The 24,200-nt window shown below is 33.5% G+C and overlaps 1 protein-coding gene across 4 annotated transcripts in view; it reads left to right on the forward strand.

Moving 5' to 3' along the window:
- The window catches only part of LOC145288028 (uncharacterized), a 593,135-nt gene that overhangs the window by 284,199 nt on the left and 284,736 nt on the right, over nt 1–24,200 (forward strand). For all 4 annotated transcript variants that reach the window (XM_080136036.1, XM_080136037.1, XM_080136039.1 and 1 more), the window contains exons 53-57: nt 567–776; nt 3,885–4,103; nt 6,173–6,382; nt 8,980–9,420; nt 15,550–15,759. In XM_080136036.1, the coding sequence (XP_079992162.1) occupies nt 567–776; nt 3,885–4,103; nt 6,173–6,382; nt 8,980–9,420; nt 15,550–15,759 (1,290 nt within the window). The remainder of the gene's footprint in view (nt 1–566; nt 777–3,884; nt 4,104–6,172; nt 6,383–8,979; nt 9,421–15,549; nt 15,760–24,200) is intronic.

A 24,200-nucleotide genomic window follows, 5' to 3' on the forward strand; every position in this document is an offset into this window, starting at 1 on the left:
AATCGTAGTACTCTTTCTGAAGCCAAGACTGGCTCTTTTGGGACTTGTGGTCAGTCGCCATCTGATTGCACCAGGTGATCACCACACCCTTCAGCGCATCCAGGTATACTTTGGTCTTTAATTTCAAGTCGACTTCGAAAATTTGAGGTGGCATGATGTGGCCATCACTTCAAATCACGCCACAGACTATAACCGTGGCCGGAAACACCTCTGTTATTCGTGGCAATCGAACGATGCGTTTTGAGGGTGCTGGCAATGGTCCTGTTGTCATAACTTGGATCGCTAGAGAGCATGCGTTGTACAGCGGTACATATCCGATCTTGCTTGTGTCACTTGCCCTTGAAATTTGTACACAACTAGCCAGTTAGTAGATGGTCTGCAACAAAAAAAAAAAGAAAAAGAAAAAGAAACCCGGTTGTCATCAAACGAAAATGGAATCATCTCGTCTTTTCTATGGAAACAATTTTATCTTTCCACCTTGTATACTTTTTATATCAATGCATAAAGATGATAATAAATGCCATGTTATATTTCTTTCAATGAAATATTTTCATTTTTTTTTTCAGTTCAGTGGAAGAGCGTTGTAGTGTCAATTGGTTCAAAGTTAACTGAGTGCAACGCAGGAGGTCGTGAATATCCATTGGGACGATCATTCTCATTTAGCGACACCTGTTACCGATTCCATTGTGAATGCCATTTGGATGGTTCCTGGGATTGTCCATCGAATCGCACAGAATACACATGCTCAGCCAAGCCGAGTGAAGAACTTGCAAAACGTAAGCCGATTTAAACCGTTTTGCAATGTCAAACACGATTTGCATGATTTAATTCGACTTTATAAGAACAAAGGTTAAAGGGACAAAATAGTTAACACTTGATAATCCGCAAAGAAAAAAACACATAATATATATCAAACGCGTTAGACTGAAATTCTCTACCTATCTATTTTAACATTTAAAACATTTTTTATGTGATTTTTTCTTTTTTTTTTTTTTTTTTGGTCTAAACATTTGAAATTTTGCATAAAGGGTGTACAGACAAAGCTTTTTAATCGTTTTTTTGCCGAAAATTTGACAGCCAAGAGGTTAAAGTTTAAAAGATTTTACCTTTGCGGTCTCTAGCAAACTACTCAGCCAATCTTGGTCTAAACATTTGAAATTTTACATAAAGGGTATTCAGAAATGCGGCAAGCTTTTTAATCCGTTATGGGGCGTAAATTTGGCTGCCAAGAGGTCAAATTGGAAGAGTTGACATTTGCAGACTCTACAAAACTCCTCCACTAATTTTGGGTCTGAACACTTGAAATTTAAGATGTAGGTTACTTAGGCATAGTTCAAACTTTTAAATTTGATTAGAGCCCAAAACATTAATTATTAAGGTGTCAAAATTGGGGGCTAATGTTTTAAAAAATTGATCTCTGCAGTCTCTACCAACTTTTCTTAATGGTAGTTAAGAAAGCCTATTATATAGAAAGACATTACCGTACATATGCAAACTTTTTATATATATATATATATATATATATATATATATATATATATATATATATATATATATATATATATATATATGCACTGTACATCGGGCTCGAGCAAAGCCGGGCTGAACTGCTAGTGTTACCCGTGACTCGTTGGGTCAGTATGTTATATTAGTTTTGGAATTCATGTATGAGCGTGACACTAGTGACGTAAAGAAAATAGTTTTATTTTTACAGCGGCCGCAGTTTTCTAGCAGAGCTAGACTTTCGCAATACGAAAATGCGGCTATAATGTTAGGGCTCTAGCACCAATTGGTCATTATTTTTATCTTCAGATACAGACAAAAGCTAATTTTGCATTAACATATTTTGTTCCTTAAATGATTTATATGTTTTGTGAATAAAAATAGTTAGAATTTATTACATATAAAAACATTTGTTTTCCTTTTTTAAAATAGTAATCTCTACAAAAAAAAATATGTGGTTGACATTTTTAATATAAGGAACAAAATCATGTTTACACCGTTTTGCGATTTGTTCATTTCTACCACATAGGCAAAATGCTCGACATTTTTTAGAACAAAACCATATTATTTAGAAACCCTACCAGATCGAGCAATTTTATCGAAAACGTTTTGTTCTAATCACGTGTTACTTTTAATAGGTAAGTGAGAAAACATTACATCTTTTATTCAACTTAAAATGTTTTGTTTTTATTGATTTATTTTATTTTCGGCAATTCTGCAGTATACGGACAGCGGCAATGGTGGTGGGGGGATAACTCCAATTTCTTCTTGGTCAAATACCGCAGCAAATAAGTAACAAACAATATTTTTTTCCGAACACAAAAATATTTGAAAATTAAACATAATTTTCCTACGAATCGAACGCGACGACATATTTTACAGCCTTGTTTAACAACTTATGAAGAATTTAAAATATTAAATTTGCTTAAAAAAAATGGATTTAATATGTGCAAAAATATGACCGAATAGATTCAAGTATTTGCTGTTTAAAAAACAACAAAAGAAAACACTATTTAATGTAATAGGAACATGTGCATTTACCGATCCAGATTTCCGTTTGGCGTGTGCAGATAAAATACAGGAGTATGCCAAGCTATGGTAAGATTAATCAGCTACTGGAAAATCGGCAATAAGAATGTAAGCAGACGACTTTTAAAAAATTGGAAGAAGAAAAAAACAACAGATTTTAATCACACCCGCTAGTAATAAAGGGCCGCATTAGTTCCATGGTTATAATTAGTGTAAGGGGGATAACTCTGTCCAATTGTCTAAACGTTAATGTTTATGCGCGCATGTGATACTGGATGTCGTAAACCAGAAAGTGGGCTACGTCCCTCGTTACAAGGTCATTTGAGTTTATAATTATATAGATAGATATACATATATATATATATATATATATATATATATATATGTGCGTGTGTATTTGGACTATTTACATCATTTTTCAACAAATATTCCAAATAATCACCATACACACAGTCAGAGTGTTTCCTGCTGATAGTTTATATATATATATATATATATGTGTGTGTGTGTGTGTGTGTGTGTGTGTGTGTGTGAATGCGTATGTATAAATACATATGAGTGTATATATATATGTACATATATGAGCTGGAACAATTACATCGAGGGCATTGCCAGGGCCGCTGCTAGGAAGGTGGGCTCTCTCTACCGTGCTAGAAAACTTCTAACACCCGAAAGTATCCTGTACCTCTATAAGGCCACTATTCGCCCATGTATGGAGTATTGCTGTCATATTTGGGCCGGTGCATCGGCTACTAGTCTCTCGCTCCTTGACAGGGTTCAAAAGAGAGTCGCAAATCTGATAGGCCCTAAACTGGCATCAAAACTTCAGCCTCTGTCCCATCGTCGAAACGTTGCATCCCTCTGCCTGTTCTACAAGTATTATAATGGTGAATGCTCTGAAGAACTGCAAGCACTTGTGCCCCCACGACGTGAACACCCTCGACAGACCCGACAAGCTACAAAATCCCACCCCCACACTGTAGAGATCCCTAGATGTAAAAGATCTTTCTACTCCAGTAGTTTCTTCCCCAGAACTGCTAGACTTTGGAATTCCATTCCAGGTCACTGCTTCCCCAACTCTACTGACATGCATAAGTTCAAGTGCAACGTGAACCAACATCTCGCTGCCCTAATCCCTACATAGTACCCCAGTAGATGTTTCCCCTGATAGTAGCCCCCCTACATTAAAGTGGCAATGTGCCTTGTTTGGGGTGAAAATGTAATAAAAAAAAATATGTATATGAATCTGTAAGTTCGTGTGTAGATATCTGCTTTTTTCTAATATATTTATCTTAGTTAAGTCCATAAATTTTCATACGAAATTATGTAATATCTTATTTAATGTTTTCCAGAATTACGAAGGCGCCTAATCATTGTTTATAACGACGATGTTGAGACCTGTTTTGCTAACGGACACACCTATCCGCTGGGTCGTCCGTTTTCATTTAACTACTATTGTTACAAGTATAACTGTGATTGTCACGCCGATGGATCATGGGAATGCTTGCCTGACAATGCGATTTATGTTTGCCAGGACGAGTCCGTACCAAATGTGACAACACCTGGAAAATGTAAGTTTATTATATATATATATATATATATATATATATATATATATATATATATATATATATATATATATATATAACTGTTTCTCTTTGTTTTATTATCAAATGATTATTATTATTAGATTTTAAATATGAATTCAATTATGACGATATTAATTGGCCATTACATTATTAATTAAATACAATCGTTACAAACCTTAACATTTTTTTAGACGTAATGTTGTTTTATCTGTATTAAGAGTCTTTATTTAAGTGCTCAATACAAAACAGAGACAGATATAAAAACAGCCTATCCTGCCTTGATGGAGTAAAAAATAGACTCCGTGGGTTGGTGGGGGATGCCCTTTTCTCTACCCTGCAACCTCTTTCCCACAGAAGAGACGTAGCGAGCCTGTCTTTGTTCTATCGTTATTTCCATGGCAGGTGCTCGTCTGAGCTCTATTCTCTGCCCCCCCTCGCCAATCTTTCTCAAGAAACACCCGACTAGCTGAAACCACCGTCAATAATTTCCCCACTCCCTATCTGTGCCTAAATCAAAACGTAGATACCATGAACAAAGCTTCTTTCTTAGAACTGCACACCTGTGGAACTCTGTTCCACTTGCCTGTTTCCCTCCCGACTTCAACCTGGATATCTTCAAGTCCAACACAAACAAATTCCTGATGAACCGCCCCCCCCCTAAGTAATGACACCTTACAAATTCTCCAATACTATTGCTACACTATCCCTCTGATTACTGTACACACAATAACCCTTATCCCTGAGTGGCCATTTGGCCTTGATAAGTGGTGAACTCCATGTAAAAAAAAAAAAAAAGATATAATTTTTTTTTGCTACATCACATCTGTTCATTCCAAAATGTAAACTGTTTGATACATGAGGAGTTTCTCAGGTTTAAACCCAGAGATAATTACTTTATTCGACAGTTTGAATACTTCCAAATTTTTTTCAAATTCCGACGGTCCTAGAAGTATTTCATTTTTTTAAAAATTGTAATTAAAAACATTCTGGCAAAATTTATTTTGTAACGAAGTTATCTTTTTAATAGTAATTTTATTGTTTGACTGCTTTTTTATTTTGATCTCAATCACTAACACACTTATCTGTAAGATTCGTCCTGTTAATGGTGTATGTTGCCTGTATCGTTTTGACTGGGTTGAGACAAAAAAAAAAGGAAGATTTAATTTTTCTGTACTGCATTTATTGTCAAAATCCCTCACACGTGCCAGTTGTTAAAATTACGGGGAGAGCTAACGAGGCGTGTTGTCTTTGAGGGCCCAACTAGCAAAAGAGGAAGAGAATTTGTAAAAACCGCTCTCGTAGGTGTTGGTGTGGATCTAAAAAGGAAACCTGCGATTGGTTGTTTTTCATCCAATCACAGAGCACCTAATTAGTGACTTCTTAATATATTCATTTGCGGATACAGATAAGGATGACGCAACCGTGCTTTATAATAGCGTTTTTTACAGCAGGTACTCATTGTCTACACGGGCTTTCAACATTCAAGTATTAGCATTAGTTTGATGAATTTTCAGAATCATGAACACACCGAAACAACTAAGTGATAGTTAATTTATTTATGCGGACTATTATTCTCATCTTTCTTAGTTGTTGTTTCACGACGTTTCGGCCAACTATTCCTCTGGCCTTCGTCACGTGGTAACCGCGACGGATAGGAACTTTGAATCTCCTGACTACATTCTCAGCAATCACTGCCATCCGTAGTTGTTGTCGTCTCACCACGTTTTTGGCCAAGCAAGCCTCTAAATAAATTAATATAATGATATTCATCTCAATAATGAATTCCAATTGAAATAATATATAAGTAATGGTGTTCAACAACATTTAGCGAAATTAATAGACTAATTTTGAAAAAACTCAGACATGTCACCTCGATCTCACAGTAAGCGCTGATATCAACACACCATTAGCGAAATGTATAAAAATAAAATTGAGTAAATACCAGTAAAAATAATAATGACCGGTGTTGTTTCAAGTAATGACCTTTTTATAATAATATTTCATGTTTTGGTTTTAAATTTTATCCTATGATTAAATATTAACTTTTGCAGCTGATACAAAGACCATAGTCGTTTCTGTTGGCGAAAACGTAACACATTGTATAGCAGAACGTAACAAATATCCTGTTAATCGGCCATTTTCTTTCACTGAAGATTGCTTCCAGTTTAATTGCGATTGTCATTCTGACGGATCATGGGAATGTCCTTCAGAACGCTCGAAATATATATGCGAACTTCAACCGGGACAGCGGATTGTCAAAGGTATGTTTTGCTATATTTCTAGATATACTCATTAAAATTTGTATATTGCATATGCGTATGTATTGTTATCGTGCACCGTGATGTATACGTGAATTATTTAGATGGTGAGAGTAAGTCGAATAGCACAAATTATTGACGAATAATAAGAGAAGTAGAATGAGGAATTGAATAATATAAATAATTACTCGAGATAAAGACAAGAGAAAGAAAACGATGGATAACAGAGAAAAAAAAGAAGAAAATACATCACAATTTATTCTGACATTATAAAATTCTTTGATTTTGTAATCTTTACACACTCATGATTATCAACAAACTAAGAAATTATATATCTAATAATCTATAATATATATATATATATATATATATATATATATATATATATATATATATATATACCTACAATAATATCAGAGCGTCTCCATTTACGCTGAACATCTACAGAATGCCAACATCAATATATTATATATGAATGGGTCCCCGCTGAAATTTCCACAGGTCCTGCTAGTATATATTATAAGCGAATTACCTTTAACGACGTACGTGCGTGTATCACGGTTTCTAGATTATTTGTTATTCGATCAGGAGATGCTATTTATGAAAAAAAAGATGATAAAAATTATAAAATGCTACGAGCAATAAATTTGTATATATATATATATATATATATATATATATATATATATATATATATATATATATATATATATATAATGTTCGTAGTATGTTAACACTATAGCTATGACAACAGCATAGTCTTTTAATGTTTTGACTTTCGAGTATATATCCGCCACAGTTAAACACAGTTAATCAACCGAGAACAACATCACTCCATACAAAAGCATATAAGATATAAAGGGATACACATTCGAGAGTCAAACCAATGAAAAGAATATGCTGTTGTCATAGTCCTAGTTTTCACCCTATATCCTTCTTTTTAATAAGATATTCAGTTCATCAAAGATGTCAGGAAAATAGTTAAAATTTAACAAATTCTGTCGCTTTTGAGCCGTACGTAAAATTAAAATGTACCTTCTTGGTCTTCTGGCTAGGATCCAGGGCTAGTATTTGTTCTGTCTAATGATGGTAAAATGATATCGTGGGGGTTCAATTCACGACGGCATTCATGCAATGGAAATATGTCACATACTCCTATAAAGATCACTGAGAGAATACATAACGTAATTAAATCCTTCTTTAGTAAGAGAAAAATTCAGGTTGTCCTCGACGGTCGTACATCTAAACAATATGATATAAATGCGAGAGTCCCTCAAGGGTATATCTTTGGACCTTTATTATTCCTAATATTCATAAATGACTTCCTTGATAAAATTGTCTCTAAGATGGGTATATTTGCTGATGACACCGCGCTTTATAACAGGCACGAGGGGAAAACAAATGAACACATATCTAAGGAAATGGCAGAAATACTAGAGGAAGACCTCCAATCTATAGTGGAATGGGGACAAAAATGGATGGTCATATTCAATGCTGCCAAGACTAAGCTTCTTTTCTTCCATAATTAAAAGAAACCTTCTCTACCATCAATAGCAATGGCCAAAAACACATTACCTGAAAGTACTTCTTTTAAACTCCTCGGCCTAACGTTAACAGGGATCATGAACTGGAACAGATACATTGAGAGCATTGCCAAGGCTCCTGCGAGGAAGGTGAGTTCTTTCTACCGTGCTAGAGAAACACTTACTCCTGAAAGTATCCTGTACCTCAATAAGGCCACCATTCGCCCATGTATGGAGTATTGTTGTCACATTTGGGCTGGTGCATCTGCTACTTGTCTCTCACTCCTGGACAAGATTCAAAAGAGAGTTGCCAACCTGATAGGTCCTTAACTGTCATCTAAGCTTCAGCCTCTGTCCCATCGATGAAATGTTGCATCCCTCTGCCTGTTCTACAAGTATTTTACTGGTGAATGCTCCGACGAACTACAAGCATTTATACCGCCTCGACGTAAATACACCCGACAAACCCGACAAGCAGCTAAATCATACACAGTAGATATCCCTAAGTGTAAGAAAGTCTTCTACTCCAATAGTTTATTCTCCAGAACTGCTGGACGTTGGAACTCCCTTCCGCGATTCTGTTTTCCCAATGTACTGACATGCAGAAATTCAAGTGTAATGTGAACAGAAATCTTGCTGCTCAACTCCCTTCATAATATCTCTGCAAATTATGTTCCTGATATTAGCCCCTTACTTCAAAGTGGCACTGTATCTTGTTTTGGGTGAAAATTAAATTAAAAAAATAAAAAAAATAAAAAATAACCAGATACATTTTGACACTACATTAACCAGATTACTTGCAGAAATACTTTTACAGTTTTAACAAAGGGCTACAATAATATCGCGGGGTCTGCATTCACGCTGAACGTTCACAGAATGTCCCGCAGCAATATATTACATATGAAAGATGCCGCTGTGGAATTTCCACGGGTCCCGCTTGTAGTTAATATTCTTTTAATATTTTCATCTACTGTATTTCATCTGTCCATTAATGAATGATTAATTATTTGAAACTACTGCATTGCACATGTCCGTTAATTAATGTTTAATTATTTTAAATGATTTCTTTCCTTGTAGGTCCAAGCAAAAAGTTTATAGTAATTATCGGCCATAATTTTCGAGCTTGCACTGTCAGAGGACGCGAATATCCATTAGGACTGCCGTTCTCTTTCATGGATGGATGCATCAAATATAATTGTGACTGTAACTCTGATGGTTCCTGGGAATGCCCGGCTCGTAGAGCAGAGGATACTTGCCAACATGGTCGGGACAGGTTACCAACTAGAGATTATAATCGTACAGACAGAGCGAGAGTGTGCAGTGCATTTGGAAAAGAATACACTTTAGATCGACCGTTTACATTCATGTCCGGCTGTATTAAGTATAACTGCCAATGTCACTACAACGGATCTTGGGAATGTCCAGCTGATAGAACAGAAGACACATGTAGACATGACCGAGATAGACAACCAACCACGGATCGTGATCATAATAAAACAGAATCGACCCACGAAAGAAGTGAGTAACATCATTATGACAAATAATGTTTTATATCTTTACTGGCAGGTCGTCTGCCATTGCTCTATCGTAAAATACTCTTAAATAAATTTTGATTTGTACAGCTTTCGTATTTATTATTATAGAGCAAGTTATGCATTGATTATTATATATATATATATATATATATATATATATATATATATATATATATATATATATATACACTGTATTAACAAAACCAAGACTTCAACAAAAATAATTGATAGCAACAAAAAGTGTATTTCATTGTTAGTTATAATTGTTTCAAGACTAATTGGACAAATTCAAACATTATAGCGTTTGAAAACTTTCACATAACCAGTCTCTCTTCAGACTTATTGAATAAAAAAACACTTTAACAATAGAACAATATGTAAATACAATTCCCTTAAAGGAAATAAAACATGCCTAAACATTTATCCCGGGCGCATCTTTGTCAGGGGCTTATTTAAATATTTATATATCACCTAATTTCCGTATCACTATTTAAAACCTGCTATAAGAAGTTACCACAAAAAAATCTGTAGCCATTTAATATCTTTTAATAATACTATTCGTTGATTTATTAAATTAGATTTCTATACTTCTTTGTTTCACATAATTTATTTTAAAAAAATTTTTTTAGAATTTTATTTTCATATTTATAATATGGCCAGATCAACTAAGCTAATACGTTACGGTTATGTTAGTTTCGTATTCAACCTATGCTCGCTACTTTGTTTACAAAAATATAGGCTATCTTATTTCTTAGATTTAAGACCAGTTTTAAGTTAATATTTTATTTAATAGAGAAATAAAGCCCAAACATTACCTTATACTTATTTAATCCTCATTCATCATTCAAGCTTATGGATCCCATTCTATTTTTTTTATTCCATTATTCTCTTTCGTTCTCATCTATTGTTATTGGCAAATATCGGGTATTATTAGCTACGAAGGGACATAATCTCGCTCGTTATTATTTTCAAAAATTAATTGAAACTATGGGAACCCAAAGCGCCGTTAAAGGGAGACAACCAGGGCCGTTTGATGTTTCTAGTTTGGTAAACCCTAAAATGCGTCTATGATTTATTAATTAAACAGATACAGAAAAGGCTAAGCTAGCTTATTCAACAAATTAAGATTTTAAAGTATATTTTTATTCTTGAAGCTTATTATATACCCAAGGGTTTAACCTACGTCCACCATCCATCCATAATCTGCTGGGGTTATTCATGGCTCCAGAACCAAAATTACAATTCGTGCATTGTGTTCTTGGATACCTAAATAAAAAAAAAAATGTATATCCCATTGATAATTATTCTGATAATAAAACCAGTCTATAGCTCCAAGTGTGTTTTACTCCGATAAAATGGTGTTTACCCTTGCATTTTTGGATAAAATCATTTAGAAAACGAGTAATTTTAACAAGCAGGGATTTTTCAAGTTTTACTTGTCAGAGAACAATATCAATTAATTTCCAATTCACTAATTGCTTATTTAATTTTTTTATATATAATTGCTAGTTTGTTGTTAAGTTATTTTATTGATCCGGAAACGGTACCACTTATTTCACCATCAATACTACTACGACTAAGAAGTGCTCGCGGTTATGGAACAATACTGCTAATCCTGGTTAAGCCTTATTCTATATTTATATTACCTATCCAATGTAGAAATGGAAACTATATTTGCTTGCTAGATTTGGATCCTTCGTTTAGACTACATCATTCCAAGCTATTAAACTCTACATTAAAATTTGGCCTTTTACGAAAGGGGAAATAACTGTGATAGTTTAATTGAAAAATTGTTTTAAACGGAGGAGAGCACGTTATTGAATATTTTCTGTAATGGATTTGTTTTCATTTCGAAATATTCTTCTTAGCTGAATTATTATTTTTATTTTTAATTCGGAGGAAATTTTTTTTTTTTTTTTTTCGCTTATTCTTAATTTTTGGTAGCCTTTTTTTTTATATGTTAGAGAAAAGGGTAAATATGAAGAATCACTCAACCTTCGAAAATTCCTTTAAAATTACCACTTTTATAGGTTTTCGGGGCCGCTGAAAACGAAAATAACGTTTTAAATTACGGCAAACGAGTAGTCTCCAAGATATGAAACAAAAATGTTAGTTTCAAAAAGTGGGGGATCACTTTTCTATAATAATTTAACGTAAAATGAGCACCCACTTTGTGGTCACCATTCGGGGGGGGGGGGCTTTCTTTCGACCCTCGGAAAATATTTTAAAATTACCACTAACGTTAAAAATTCCAGGAAACAAGTAGTTTATAGGATAGGAAGAAATGCTCCCACTCGTTTGCCGTAATTTTAAACATTATTTTCGTGTTTAGCGCCCCCGAAAACCTATAAAAGTGGTAATTTTAAAGGAATATTTAAGGGTTGAGTGATTCTTCATATTTACCGAGAAAAATAATTAAAACTAATGTCCTCATTTACTTGCATCCCCACGAGGGCAGAGTTAGTCAGACACAGGGCCAATTTTCCATGTGAGCAAAATCAATCATTCTTTTTTTGTTGTTTATAAAATTTAATCGGTGTTGCCTAAGATTTATTGTTTAATTGCCTGCGAAACAGATTTTCTTTATAATTTATTTAATATCTTAAATTAAAAATTGTCAATTTTTACGACGTTCCCCAGCGTCGTTTAACCCCTAAAAAAAACAAAAAACCTGCTTTTTTTGGGGGGGGCCTATTACGTTTAAGCAGTCTTTATAAATAATATGAAAGAAGAAATTTTGAAAAAAAAAGTTAACATTTTATTGTGGGGGATAACTTTTCTATATAAATTTAACGTAAAATGAGCACCCACTTTTTGATCCACAAAGCGTCCAACCAGTCATGTAATCTCTATCATTTTTGTTATCAAGTTTGGCGATCGAGGGGGGGGGCGAAACATGACAAATACAATTTTTTGTGTGGAGGGGGCGGGAATTACATTTGAAACATAAAATAACTTGATTTTTATGAGACCATTCTGTACTTTCACATAACAATTTTATAAACAGAATGAACCCCAAAATACGACAAATTCATTTTTTGGGGCGGTGGGGGGCGGATTACATTAGAAATATAAAATGACGAAAAATTTCATTTAATTGTTTTTGGAATTAATTTTTGGTAGATCTTTTTTGTTTCTTTTTTAGCGATCGCACGGGCATTATCTGCTATTTTTATTGAAACAAAAGTTGTAATGATATATTTTTAATTATTTTTTTTTTGGGGGGGGGTCCAGTGCTCAATATATAGAGAATAGTTTTTTCTGTTTGTAGCCCTTCTGCCGAAATATCTGGTGGAGAGGGTATCACATACTTCTTCTTTTTTGGGCGATTACATTTACGTGTTTTCTTCCGCTCTTTTATTTTTGTTGAAGGGGTATCCACGTTGCCCATCATGGAAATGATTAGTATACAGGTGTGTTTCAAACGGAACTTCATGTCAACCCAGGCAACGCTGGGTACCCATGCTAGTATATATATATATATATATATATATATATATATATATATATATATATATATATATATATATATATATATATCAATACTCACCCCTTCCTTCAGTCTTCCATCGTCGTCATTCTGTCACGTTCGACGTTTAGTAGCAGTTTTAACAACCACGTGCGTACAACCAGATAATTAATGATAGTTTGGAAGAGGAGACTAAAAAAAAAACATATAGCAAGATAGGTGCATAGAGACGATGCGAGGAAAAAGTGTAATTCATACGTGTTAATATCCACAAGAGTCGGAAAATATTACATTGTTATGTTCAAAATGATATAAATATGTAATTATTATATACTATGTTAAAATTAAAACATAATTTAAATTTTTATTTCTATCAAAACTTTCACTTACCGTGGCTTTCCAGGGACCCTGTTAATTTTATGAAATCTGTTACTCTTAATAACTTAATAATACTGATGCAGTGAACGACCCGTTTTTCCGTGGATGTTGCGCCAGCATATTCCGACAGCTTACATAAATCGCCGGAATATGCAAAGCGCTGATGAAATTTTAAAATGCTAGAAAAAAAGGAAAGAAAACACCGTGTTAGAAAACGTTTGTCGTATATTAATTTCAATGGAAGAAATTGGGAATACAATAATTTAAAAAAATCAATTCACCGTAAGTTTCATTAATAAATATTTATTTTTTTTAAATAATGTGTAGAAAAAATGCAAAAAAAAAATGTTCTTTATTTTTTTTTGTTGCTGTTTTAAGATTTCTTTAGTGGGACTTGTTTTACTTTGGCATCCCCGTTGTTTCTGCGAGACTGTGGGCAGGACGGTTTATGCAAAAAAAAATTATCCACGGCAATGTTTTAAGTCAAACGTCAATGTTAGTTTTATTTAAAGAATTTTTTTTCAAATTAAAAAAAAACATTTTTTAAAAATTACATTACAAACTTTATTTGAACTTTTTCCAAAACTTTACATACATAAAAAATAGACTTTATAGATCTTTTATAATATAAAATTTGAAATTTTATTTAACCAAAATATATACTGAAAAATCGTTTTTTTTTTTTCGGAAATGAGATTTTTCCAATCGGCACTTTTGGAAATGAGATGTTTTCAATCGTTTTTTATAATGAGATTTAATTATAAAAAAGGGAATGCTTTTTTTTCTTTTTGAGATGTTTTTTTTTCTCGATTTGTTATTTTGAAATTTTATTCAAAATTATCAATTTACAATAAAAAAAAATACAAAATTTATTTTTCGAAATGAGATTTTTGTAACGAGATTTTTTCTAACGTGACTTTTTATGTGTCTCACAAAGTTTTCGAAAGTGACTTCTAAAGAGATTATGAAGAGATTAACAAATGCAGTAATGCCAACGATAGAACTGGCAACGGCAAATGGGATAGTGATGTTATTCAAGAAATGTCTTCTCTAAATACACTGAATGCCATGAAATGGTTGGCCCGACGTGGCCTAATCGCCAACTAACACATTTGTCCAAAGTGTACTGACTCATGTCGAACTATGAATCTTCAAAGTAGAAATGGGGGGGGGCTTTATCGACGGCTATTATTGATCTTGTCCAATGTAAAAGTTTTTAAAATGTTCAAATAAATTTGTAACGTGATTGAAAAAAAAACACCTCGTTGTTTTTTTTTTTTATTTAGCATAAAACTAACATTGACGTTTGACTTAAAACATTGACGGGGACGATTTTTTCGTATACACCGCCATGTTCATGGTCTCCTAGAAACAACCGAGGTTCCAAAATACAACAAAGCTCTTTAGCGGGGTACGAAAAATTTTTTACAAAATGTTAAAGTTAGGAGCTAGACGATTTTCTTTCTTTTTTGTTTAAAGATTTTTTATTATCTTTCGGGAAGGTACGTAGTTCTTTTCCATTGCAAGAATTTAAACACCAAGGTCCGAAAGTGGGATTGAAAAGTCAGCGCCCCTGAGGAGGGACACTGACTTGCAATAAGTGGCTCGGTAGCTCTGTCGGGATTCCTCGATAAGGGTGCCTCAGGCGATTAGCAATAAACTATCCGCTTCTCAAAGAGAGAGGGCAAAGCCTGAGAGCGTAGACCTTCTAGAACTGCACAGAACCAAAATTAGACAGCAATCAACAAGGACCAGATCATTACAGGAATGGTCTAATCTCTCTTTTGAGCACTGAGGAAAAAGATCTCTAGCCGGATATGGTACTCTTTGCAAATGTCCTATAGAAAATTTTTCCAATTGGTCACGGTGTGGTCTGAACCGATTACACTCTCGCTGTAAATTTCGAATGGTTGTAATTTCGTAGAACCACATGTATTTCCGAAATACCTGGCAAAATAAAATAAAAAAAATCCGGCAACCGTAGCATAATCTGAAAACCAGCCAGATTCATAGTAGCGACTTTACTAAAATTATTTATTTTCATTGATTTTAATTTTTCCACGATTAAAACTAATATTTTCTTCCAATGTATAATGAGTTATATACTGCATTGGCTGAACGTTTCGCCACATTTCAGCGGCTTACGAAAGCTGCCGGAATATGCCGATTCACGTGAAAAACAGGACGTTCTCTGCGTAAGTACGAAATTTATTGTTATCACATAATCTATTTTTTTTATAACAATATTGACATTAATCATTTCAGTTCACAGAAGGACAATGGTTGTAGCTGTTGGGACGCAGTTGAGTCACTGCTCAGCAGGAAGTGACCGATATTCAGTTGGACGTCCATTTTCTTTTGTTGAAGGCTGCTTCCGGTATAACTGCGACTGTCACCAAGATGGATCATGGGATTGTCCATCTGATCGTTCCGAATATGTCTGCCCTCTTGGACCAGGGGAGAAAAGCATACGAGGTAGATATTTTACTTACATAGCAATAATGTACCTAATCTATAATATAAATCTCACCTGTCTGTTTAAATGTATGTATGTATGTATGTATGTATGTCTCACAAAAACTTTCAATATATGTGACGAATGTTCACGGAATCGTATCATTTTGAAGCTCGACGCTTCGGATGAAAAATATCGAAAAATTGGGCAAAAACATTCATTCATTCACCCTCAACTGAGCACTTTTCTACAGAGAGGTATCGCTTTTTTCGCCGATAATTTCGAAAGTCATCCCTCTTTTCGATTGTCTAGCCTTAATTAATACCTACGTCACTTCCGATTTGTCGATGGGCGCAACAGCTAACATGTCACGGTTTAGGTTTTTTTTGCATTCTTTTCCTCCTTCGATGTACAGGTTCGAGTCTGCCTACTACCATTTTTCCTTTTTTTTTTTTTTTTTGCTCAACCAACACCATTACACACACCTCCACTTTTTTCCGCCTTCGCGTCACAGGTTCGAGCCTGCCTGTCTACTACAACCTTTTTTTGTCCTCAACACACATCTCCAAACACCCGCGAAACGCCGGACACCCAGGCTAGTCTATTATAAAAATCTCACCTGTCGGTTTAAACGTATGTATGTATGTACGTCTGCCTAAAACTTTCGAAAGCGGTGATGGATTTTCACGAGATCGATATTGCTCAACACACACCTCCAAACACCCGGGCAACGCCGGGAACCCAGGCTAGTCTATATATATGTATATAAATTCGTACTCCTGTCTGTTTGTTTGTTTATTTATTTGTTTGTTTGTTTGTTCACAATGTGCTTAATATATATAAAAGGTCAATTACTTTAATACTTCATTTATTCCTATATATAGTATTATTCTTGCAAAATAGACGATTATGAGATGACACCATTTGCATATTACATTAAGGGAAATTGATTTATTAAGTAGCGGTGTGTTAGTTATTGTTTATAGTGAGAGGAGTGTTTTAAGTGTATTATTTAAGTTTATTATTTAATTTGATGTATAGTGAAAACATATTTAATTTAATTTATTTTTATCAACATCATTTTTTTATAAACCGATTTCAGTTAGTTGAGTTTTCGGTTATTTCCCTTGGACGCTAACTTTCGTCTTTTTGTTTTTGTTTTCTTTTTCGGCGGATAATCATACTAAAAGTAATTCACACAAATTTTCGAGCATTATTTTTGGAATCAGTTCAAATAAAATAATTTCCGTGATTTCGCAATCCAGTGGATTTTTATTTAAAAAAAAAACAATTCAATTCAACTACGATTCTTTATTTAAAACAAAAACAAAATAAATCTTTCATTTACGTTTTTTTACCAGTTTTTTCTTCACATTTTTTCTACATCGTAACTGCTATTTTTTTTTCTTTTTAATAACACAATAAGTCAAAACTCATCATTTTTATAACATTAAAACGTGTATTTCGGTTAACACAAATTCTACTTTGGTATTTTTGAAACTGAATTATTTACAGTTTGTTTTCGTCGCAACAAACCGTAATTGCAAATCTTTCTAGACTGAGGGAGCAAAAAAGAAATTCGTTTAAACTGAAATATAGTCATAAAAGGTGCTCAATATCCGGAGAATAGCTTCTCTTCGTATCCCTTCTGCCGAAATAACTGGTGGAGAGTTTGTCACGTACTTCTGTTTTTTTTTCAGAGGGGGGGGGTTACATTCTCGTGTTTTCATTCGTTCTTTTATTTTTGAAATTTTTGTTGAGTTGACATATAATAATGAAAAACTGGTCAATATTCTTAGTATAGCAGGTGTGGCTAAACCGAACTTCATGTCGACCCTGACAATGCTAGGTATGCATGCTAGTATTATATAAAATAAAAAAAATCGTTATCAGATTTTTCATAGTGTTAACAAACGGGTTCTCAGATGTCATTTTCAAAATGTGCTTTTTTTGAGATGCATGTCATACGAGACTTCAACAAATTTTTTTTAAATAATGCAAGATGCTTATTTTTTCTGTGTATTGTATCATGTAACTTAAATAACATATCGCTAAAGCAATCTGATAATTACGAATGATGATGTAGCAGATCTAGCGACTTATACTTAAAGCAACATTACCTTTTTTTATATATTTTCCTTCCTTTGAAGATTGTAATGCCGGGTATGGGGCAGCCAAACCAGCTGCCAACATTGCCCCGCCTTTTTATTGAAACCAACCGAGAGCTCTTTTTAGTATCCTCGCTGTTCCCTGTTGACCTGTGTCTACGATACACTGCATCAATCACGAGGATTGATCAAGACTAACAATTTGAGATCAACAGTTGATTATCTCTAGTAACTTGCTGTTCGAACGGCAACGTCTGTAGATATAGGGGCTCAGGTTGGGGGTTAGGCTAGTTTTAACTGTCATCAACCATGTTTTTCTTTGTAATGATACTTGGACGATCGGTTCGTACGTGAACGCTTCTGTTTGACGACAAGAGCATGACCTAACCAACGCTGATATCTCGTGTGGTTGGTTTGCATATAATTTGGTAAGTAGATCCATATACTACAGACAATTCAAAGAATTAATAAGACAAAATAAAATAAAAATAATGTTGAAAGCATATATTTACAGAGACATTGTTGGGATTTATCAATTGAAATATTTAAGGGAATTTAATTTGCATATTTATATACATTTTGTGAGATGAGAATATATATATGTATAAATATATATAAATATATATATATATGTGTGTGTATATAAGGCAAAATGTGTGTGTGTGTGTGTGTGTGTGTGTGTGTGTGTGTGTGTGTGTGTGTGTGCATTTTCGTGTATGTCCGCGAAAGGCTTTTTCGCCGAGCTTCTCGGTCGGCTCCCTCATTCTTAAAACTTTTTATATCACGTCTAAATCATAATACCTACGAGCTAACAACGGGGGTCGCCTGTTTATTTAATTTGCCTGAGTTCGAAAAGCTAAATATTCCCCATTTTCCGATCGCCGCGTGTTAATTCGACTTTTTCGTATAATAAAAGCGAAACGAAGCTTAGTAAGACATCATTCCCAGTGCGATCGCCGGGAACATTCCAAAGTTATCAGATTTGATCAATGCGGAGTTTCTCCTTATATCAGAAAATTGCTATTCAATTTAGACAAGCCCCTTTAAATGGGGAGTTGGTTCCCCCCCCACCATCATCTTGGAAAAGCTAAAAGTGCCCCGCATTAAATCAAAGTAAACAAACGCCAAAAGACTGCCCCGCAATAAATAAAAAAAACATCCACGTCATCGTAACGCGTCTACGATGACCTTATTAAGCGGCCACCTGTCAATCAAACATCTTTAACGTTTTAAGCTTTAATTGAACACGCTTCTTAATTCCTCTGCCCTTGTGGCCGAGATGGTTAGGTGGTTGGACTTTTCCCCCTCTCGTTTCCACCTTCGCGTCAAGGCTTCGGGGTTCCTACTAAAACTTTTTCTTTTAACGTTTTTTTTACACAGACACACCCCGCTAGTGTATATATATTTAATGAATATTCTCATCCATTCAACCATAGAGTATCCTTTTTACACTATCATTTTAAATGTAATTTTACATTTATGTGCTAATACGAGAAATTTATAATTAATTATATTTAGATGAGCCATTCATTAAAAATCCATGGATTAAGGAAACTTTAAAAAGTATTTGTTCTTATGTGTCAAAGGATAAATTTTGTTGTAATTCTACATAATTTAATTCAGAATTTCCACTTACAGAGCCGGATAAAGAAAGTCTGCACTTTTTTTTCCAAAACTGCAAATTTAAGCTACATTTAATGTAACTGTTTAAACAACCAATACCTCATTCGATTCTCCCTTTTATTTCTCTATATTTTTACCTGTTCATATTTGACTTTCAATGGAAATATTCTAGTGTTCACGTCGATTTAAAAAAATAACTTCGAATTGAGGGGGAAAAGTCCGTAGCAAAAAATTCGCTTAAAACCAGCTTAAATTATCGCCCCTAAATCAGTTTAAAATATCCACCAAACGGCAACAAAGCATCTCTAATCGAAATTGTTATTGTTCCAGGTTATACAACGTAACATTTAGTCCATATGACTCGGCTTTCTCTTAGTGATCGTCAGGAGCTCATTAATCTCCACCTTTCTGGATTATCCAATCGAGAAATCTGCCCAAGATTGAAAGATGATGAAAAACTGTACGAAAACTGTGCAAAAGCACCAAAACACCGGCAGTGTTTGTGATGCCCCTAAATCTGGTCGTACTAGAGTTACTTTTAACAGGGAAAACAGTGCTATCAAGATCAGCAGCCTAAGAAACAGATTTGAAATGGCTCCCCAAATCTAACAACAGTGTAATTTTGTTAAAAAGTGCTCTCTTTCTACTGTCAAGAACAGATTAAAGGAATTGAATTTGCGAGGATATGATTGAAGTTATTTTTTTTTAATTGACGTGAACATTAGAATATTTCAATTTAAAGCCAAATATAAACAGGTAAAATTATACAGGCGAATAAAATGAGGTATAGGTTGTGTAATCAGTTACACTAAATTTAGCTTAAATTTGACGTTTTTGAAAAAATTACAACTGCGGACTTTGTTTTTGCCGGTACTATATATATATATATATATATATATATATATATATAGTGATATATATATATATTTATATATATATATATAGTGATATATATATATATTTATATATATATATATATAGTGATATATATATATAGTGATATATATATATATAGTGATATATATATATATATATATATATGTGCTATATATATAGTGATATATATATGCTACATATGCTATATATATATATATATATATATATATATATATATATATATATATATATATATATATATATATATATATATGGTAAACTACCGTCAACCGCGAGAGACACAGTTGAATTAAAACATTTATTCTTATTAAATGTTTTTAACGTCAGTCAGACTGATCTAATCTTTATATGACGATCTACGCATATGAGCTAAGCTGACCGACTTTGTTACAACTGAAATTGCTCAACGATAAGAAACAATTTTCTTAAAGGGGCTGACATTATTATTATTTACTATAATAATTATTAAATACCTACAGACACTAGTGTTTCATCCTTTCGGGAATCATTAGTGCAGGGTGGCATATATATACATATACACACACACACACACACATATATATATATATATATATATATATATATATATATATATTACAATTACCACTTTACCAGAAACAGACACTCATATTGATGCTAATTTTCAAAATGCTAGGCTTTTATTGTTAACAGCTTCTGTACTATTGTTTCTGTCTCGTGTTTGCATATAATTATGCAAATTATAATTCTGAACAACTGAGAAAGCTCATTAGCGCATGAAAAACAATTTTCCCAAGTTTTAACATCTCATGAACAGGACTCTCTTTTTAACGTGGCGGTTATTCTTTTTTTTATCCACAACAACATGCATATGTAATGCATTAAGCAAACGTTATGAATATTTTATAATAAAGTACACTTACTTTTTACACCACCCCCCTTAACGTCTCTAAGAGTAACAGCTTTTATTAGCTTGGTTTTGCCTATGCTTTATTTTCGAATTTCTCAATACATATGTGTGTGTGTATGTGTGTGGGTAATTGTGTATGTGTGTATATGTGTCTTTTCTCGTTTGAGCAATCACATTGGTGATGGGAAATTATTTCTAATTAGTATTTAGGTGTATGCGTGTGTATTTTTGAAGATTCCAATTTTTTTTTCAAATCATATTCCAAGGAAAGAATAGGCAATGGTATCAAAATGATTTATAAATGTTTTTCGAGAATGTATATTTTCAGTTTACAATGCCATAAATTTTGTTTAAACATCTGTAAACTATTTCAATACCATTGTGTGTATTTTGACTGACTTGAAAGTAGTTTAACTATGAAAAGTAAATATTCAGCGTCATCTCACGATGCGATACTCTCATGAAAGAGTACGTAACTATGATGAATATATTTATGCCTTGTTTTTTATGACCAGATGTTTTTAAGCAAAATAATTCACTTTGACCTAAGACTGAATAATATCTGTGTCTACTTTTTGTAGATTATCAACAAAGCCTAAATGTGTAGTATCTGTTTTGATACTGCACTTCATGCTTTTGTCCTCAGTTACTAAAGAAGAAATTCTTCCAGGTTGAGGCAATCTTTATTTTCATTCCAATCCAGAGGTTCCCTTTTTGCGGAGCTGGATTTCCCTAAATAAAAAATCGACGCCATGTCTAACTCTATCCACCTGGAGAGAAAAATAAATAGGACCAAAGACAAAGTTTTTTTTATATTGGAGTCACCACTTATCAAGACCTGAAAGCCAATCGAGGATAAGAGTTAATGAGTGTACGGTAAGTCACTTATTAAAAAGATATTCATGTCATTTTTTTAAATGTTATTGGTTGATGTTAGCTTTTTTTTAAGTTACGTAAGATTCGAAATCGAGCGTTGATATTATAAAACTAAAGATAGCTGTTTATCATTAGGTAGCATGATATAATGTGATTGTTTATCATTAGGTAGCATGATATCATGTGGTTGTTTATAATTAGGTAGCATGATATCATGTGGTTGTTTATCATTAGGTAGCATGATATCATGTGGTTGTTTATCATTAGGTAGCATGATATCATGTGGCTGTTTATCATTAGGTAGCATGATATCATGTGGTTGTTTATCATTAGGTAGCATGATATCATGTGGTTGTTTATCATAAGGTAGCATGATATCATGTGGCTTTTTATCATTAGGTAGCATGATATCATGTGGTTGTTTATCATAAGGTAGCATGATATCATGTGGCTGTTTATCATTAGGTAGCATGATATCATGTGGCTTTTTATCATTAGGTAGCATGATATCATGTGGTTGTTTATCATTAGGTAGCATGATATCATGTGGCTGTTTATCATTAGGTAGCATGATATCATGTGGTTGTTTATCATTAGGTAGCATGATATCATGTGGCTGTTTATCATTAGGTAGCATGATATCATGTGGTTGTTTATCATTAGGTAGCATGATATCATGTGGTTGTTTATCATTAGGTAGCATGATATCATGTGGCTTTTTATCATTAGGTAGCATGATATCATGTGGTTGTTTATCATTAGGTAGCATGATATCATGTGGCTGTTTATCATTAGGTAGCATGATATCATGTGACTGTTTATCATTAGGTAGCATGATATCATGTGGTTGTTTATCATTAGGTAGAATGATATCATGTGGCTTTTTATCATTAGGTAGCATGATATCATGTGGCTTTTTATCATTAGGTAGCATGATATCATGTGGTTGTTTATCATTAGGTAGCATGATATCATGTGGCTTTTTATCATTAGGTAGCATGATATGATGTGGTTGTTTATCATTAGGTAGCATGATATCATGTGGTTGTTTATCATTAGGTAGCATGATATCATGTGGCTGTTTATCATTAGGTAGCATGATATCATGTGGTTGTTTATCATTAGGTAGCATGATATCATGTGTTTGTTTATCATTAGGTATCATGATATCATGTGGCTTTTTATCATTAGGTAGCATGATATAATGTGATTGTTTATCATTAGGTAGCATGATATCATGTGGTTGTTAATCATTAGGTAGCATGATATCATGTGGCTTTTTATCATTAGGTAGCATGATATAATGTGATTGTTTATCATTAGGTAGCATGATATCATGTGGTTGTTTATCATTAGGTAGCATGATATCATGTTGTTGTTTATCATTAGGTAGCATGATATCATGTGGTTGTTTATCATTAGGTAGCATGATATCATGTGGCTGTTTATCATTAGGTAGCATGATATCATGTGGTTGTTTATCATTAGGTAGCATGATATCATGTGGCTGTTTATCATTAGGTAGCATGATATCATGTGGTTGTTTATCATTAGGTAGCATGATATCATGTGGCTGTTTATCATTAGGTAGCATGATATCATGTGGTTGTTTATCATTAGGTAGCATGATATCATGTGGTTGTTTATCATTAGGTATCATGATATCATGTGGCTTTTTATCATTAGGTAGCATGATATCATGTGGTTGTTTATCATTAGGTAGCATGATATCATGTGGCTGTTTATCATTAGGTAGCATGATATCATGTGGCTGTTTATCATTAGGTAGCATGATATCATGTGGTTGTTTATCATTAGGTAGAATGATATCATGTGGCTTTTTATCATTAGGTAGCATGATATCATGTGGCTTTTTATCATTAGGTAGCTTTATATCATGTGGTTGTTTATCATTAGGTAGCATGATATCATGTGGCTTTTTATCATTAGGTAGCATGATATGATGTGGTTGTTTATCATTAGGTAGCATGATATCATGTGGTTGTTTATCATTAGGTAGCATGATATCATGTGGCTGTTTATCATTAGGTAGCATGATATCATGTGG

This window comes from Euprymna scolopes, chromosome 11, assembly GCF_053919585.1.
Source record: "Euprymna scolopes isolate OS-2025 chromosome 11, ASM5391958v1, whole genome shotgun sequence".
Taxonomy (NCBI): domain Eukaryota; kingdom Metazoa; phylum Mollusca; class Cephalopoda; order Sepiida; family Sepiolidae; genus Euprymna; species Euprymna scolopes.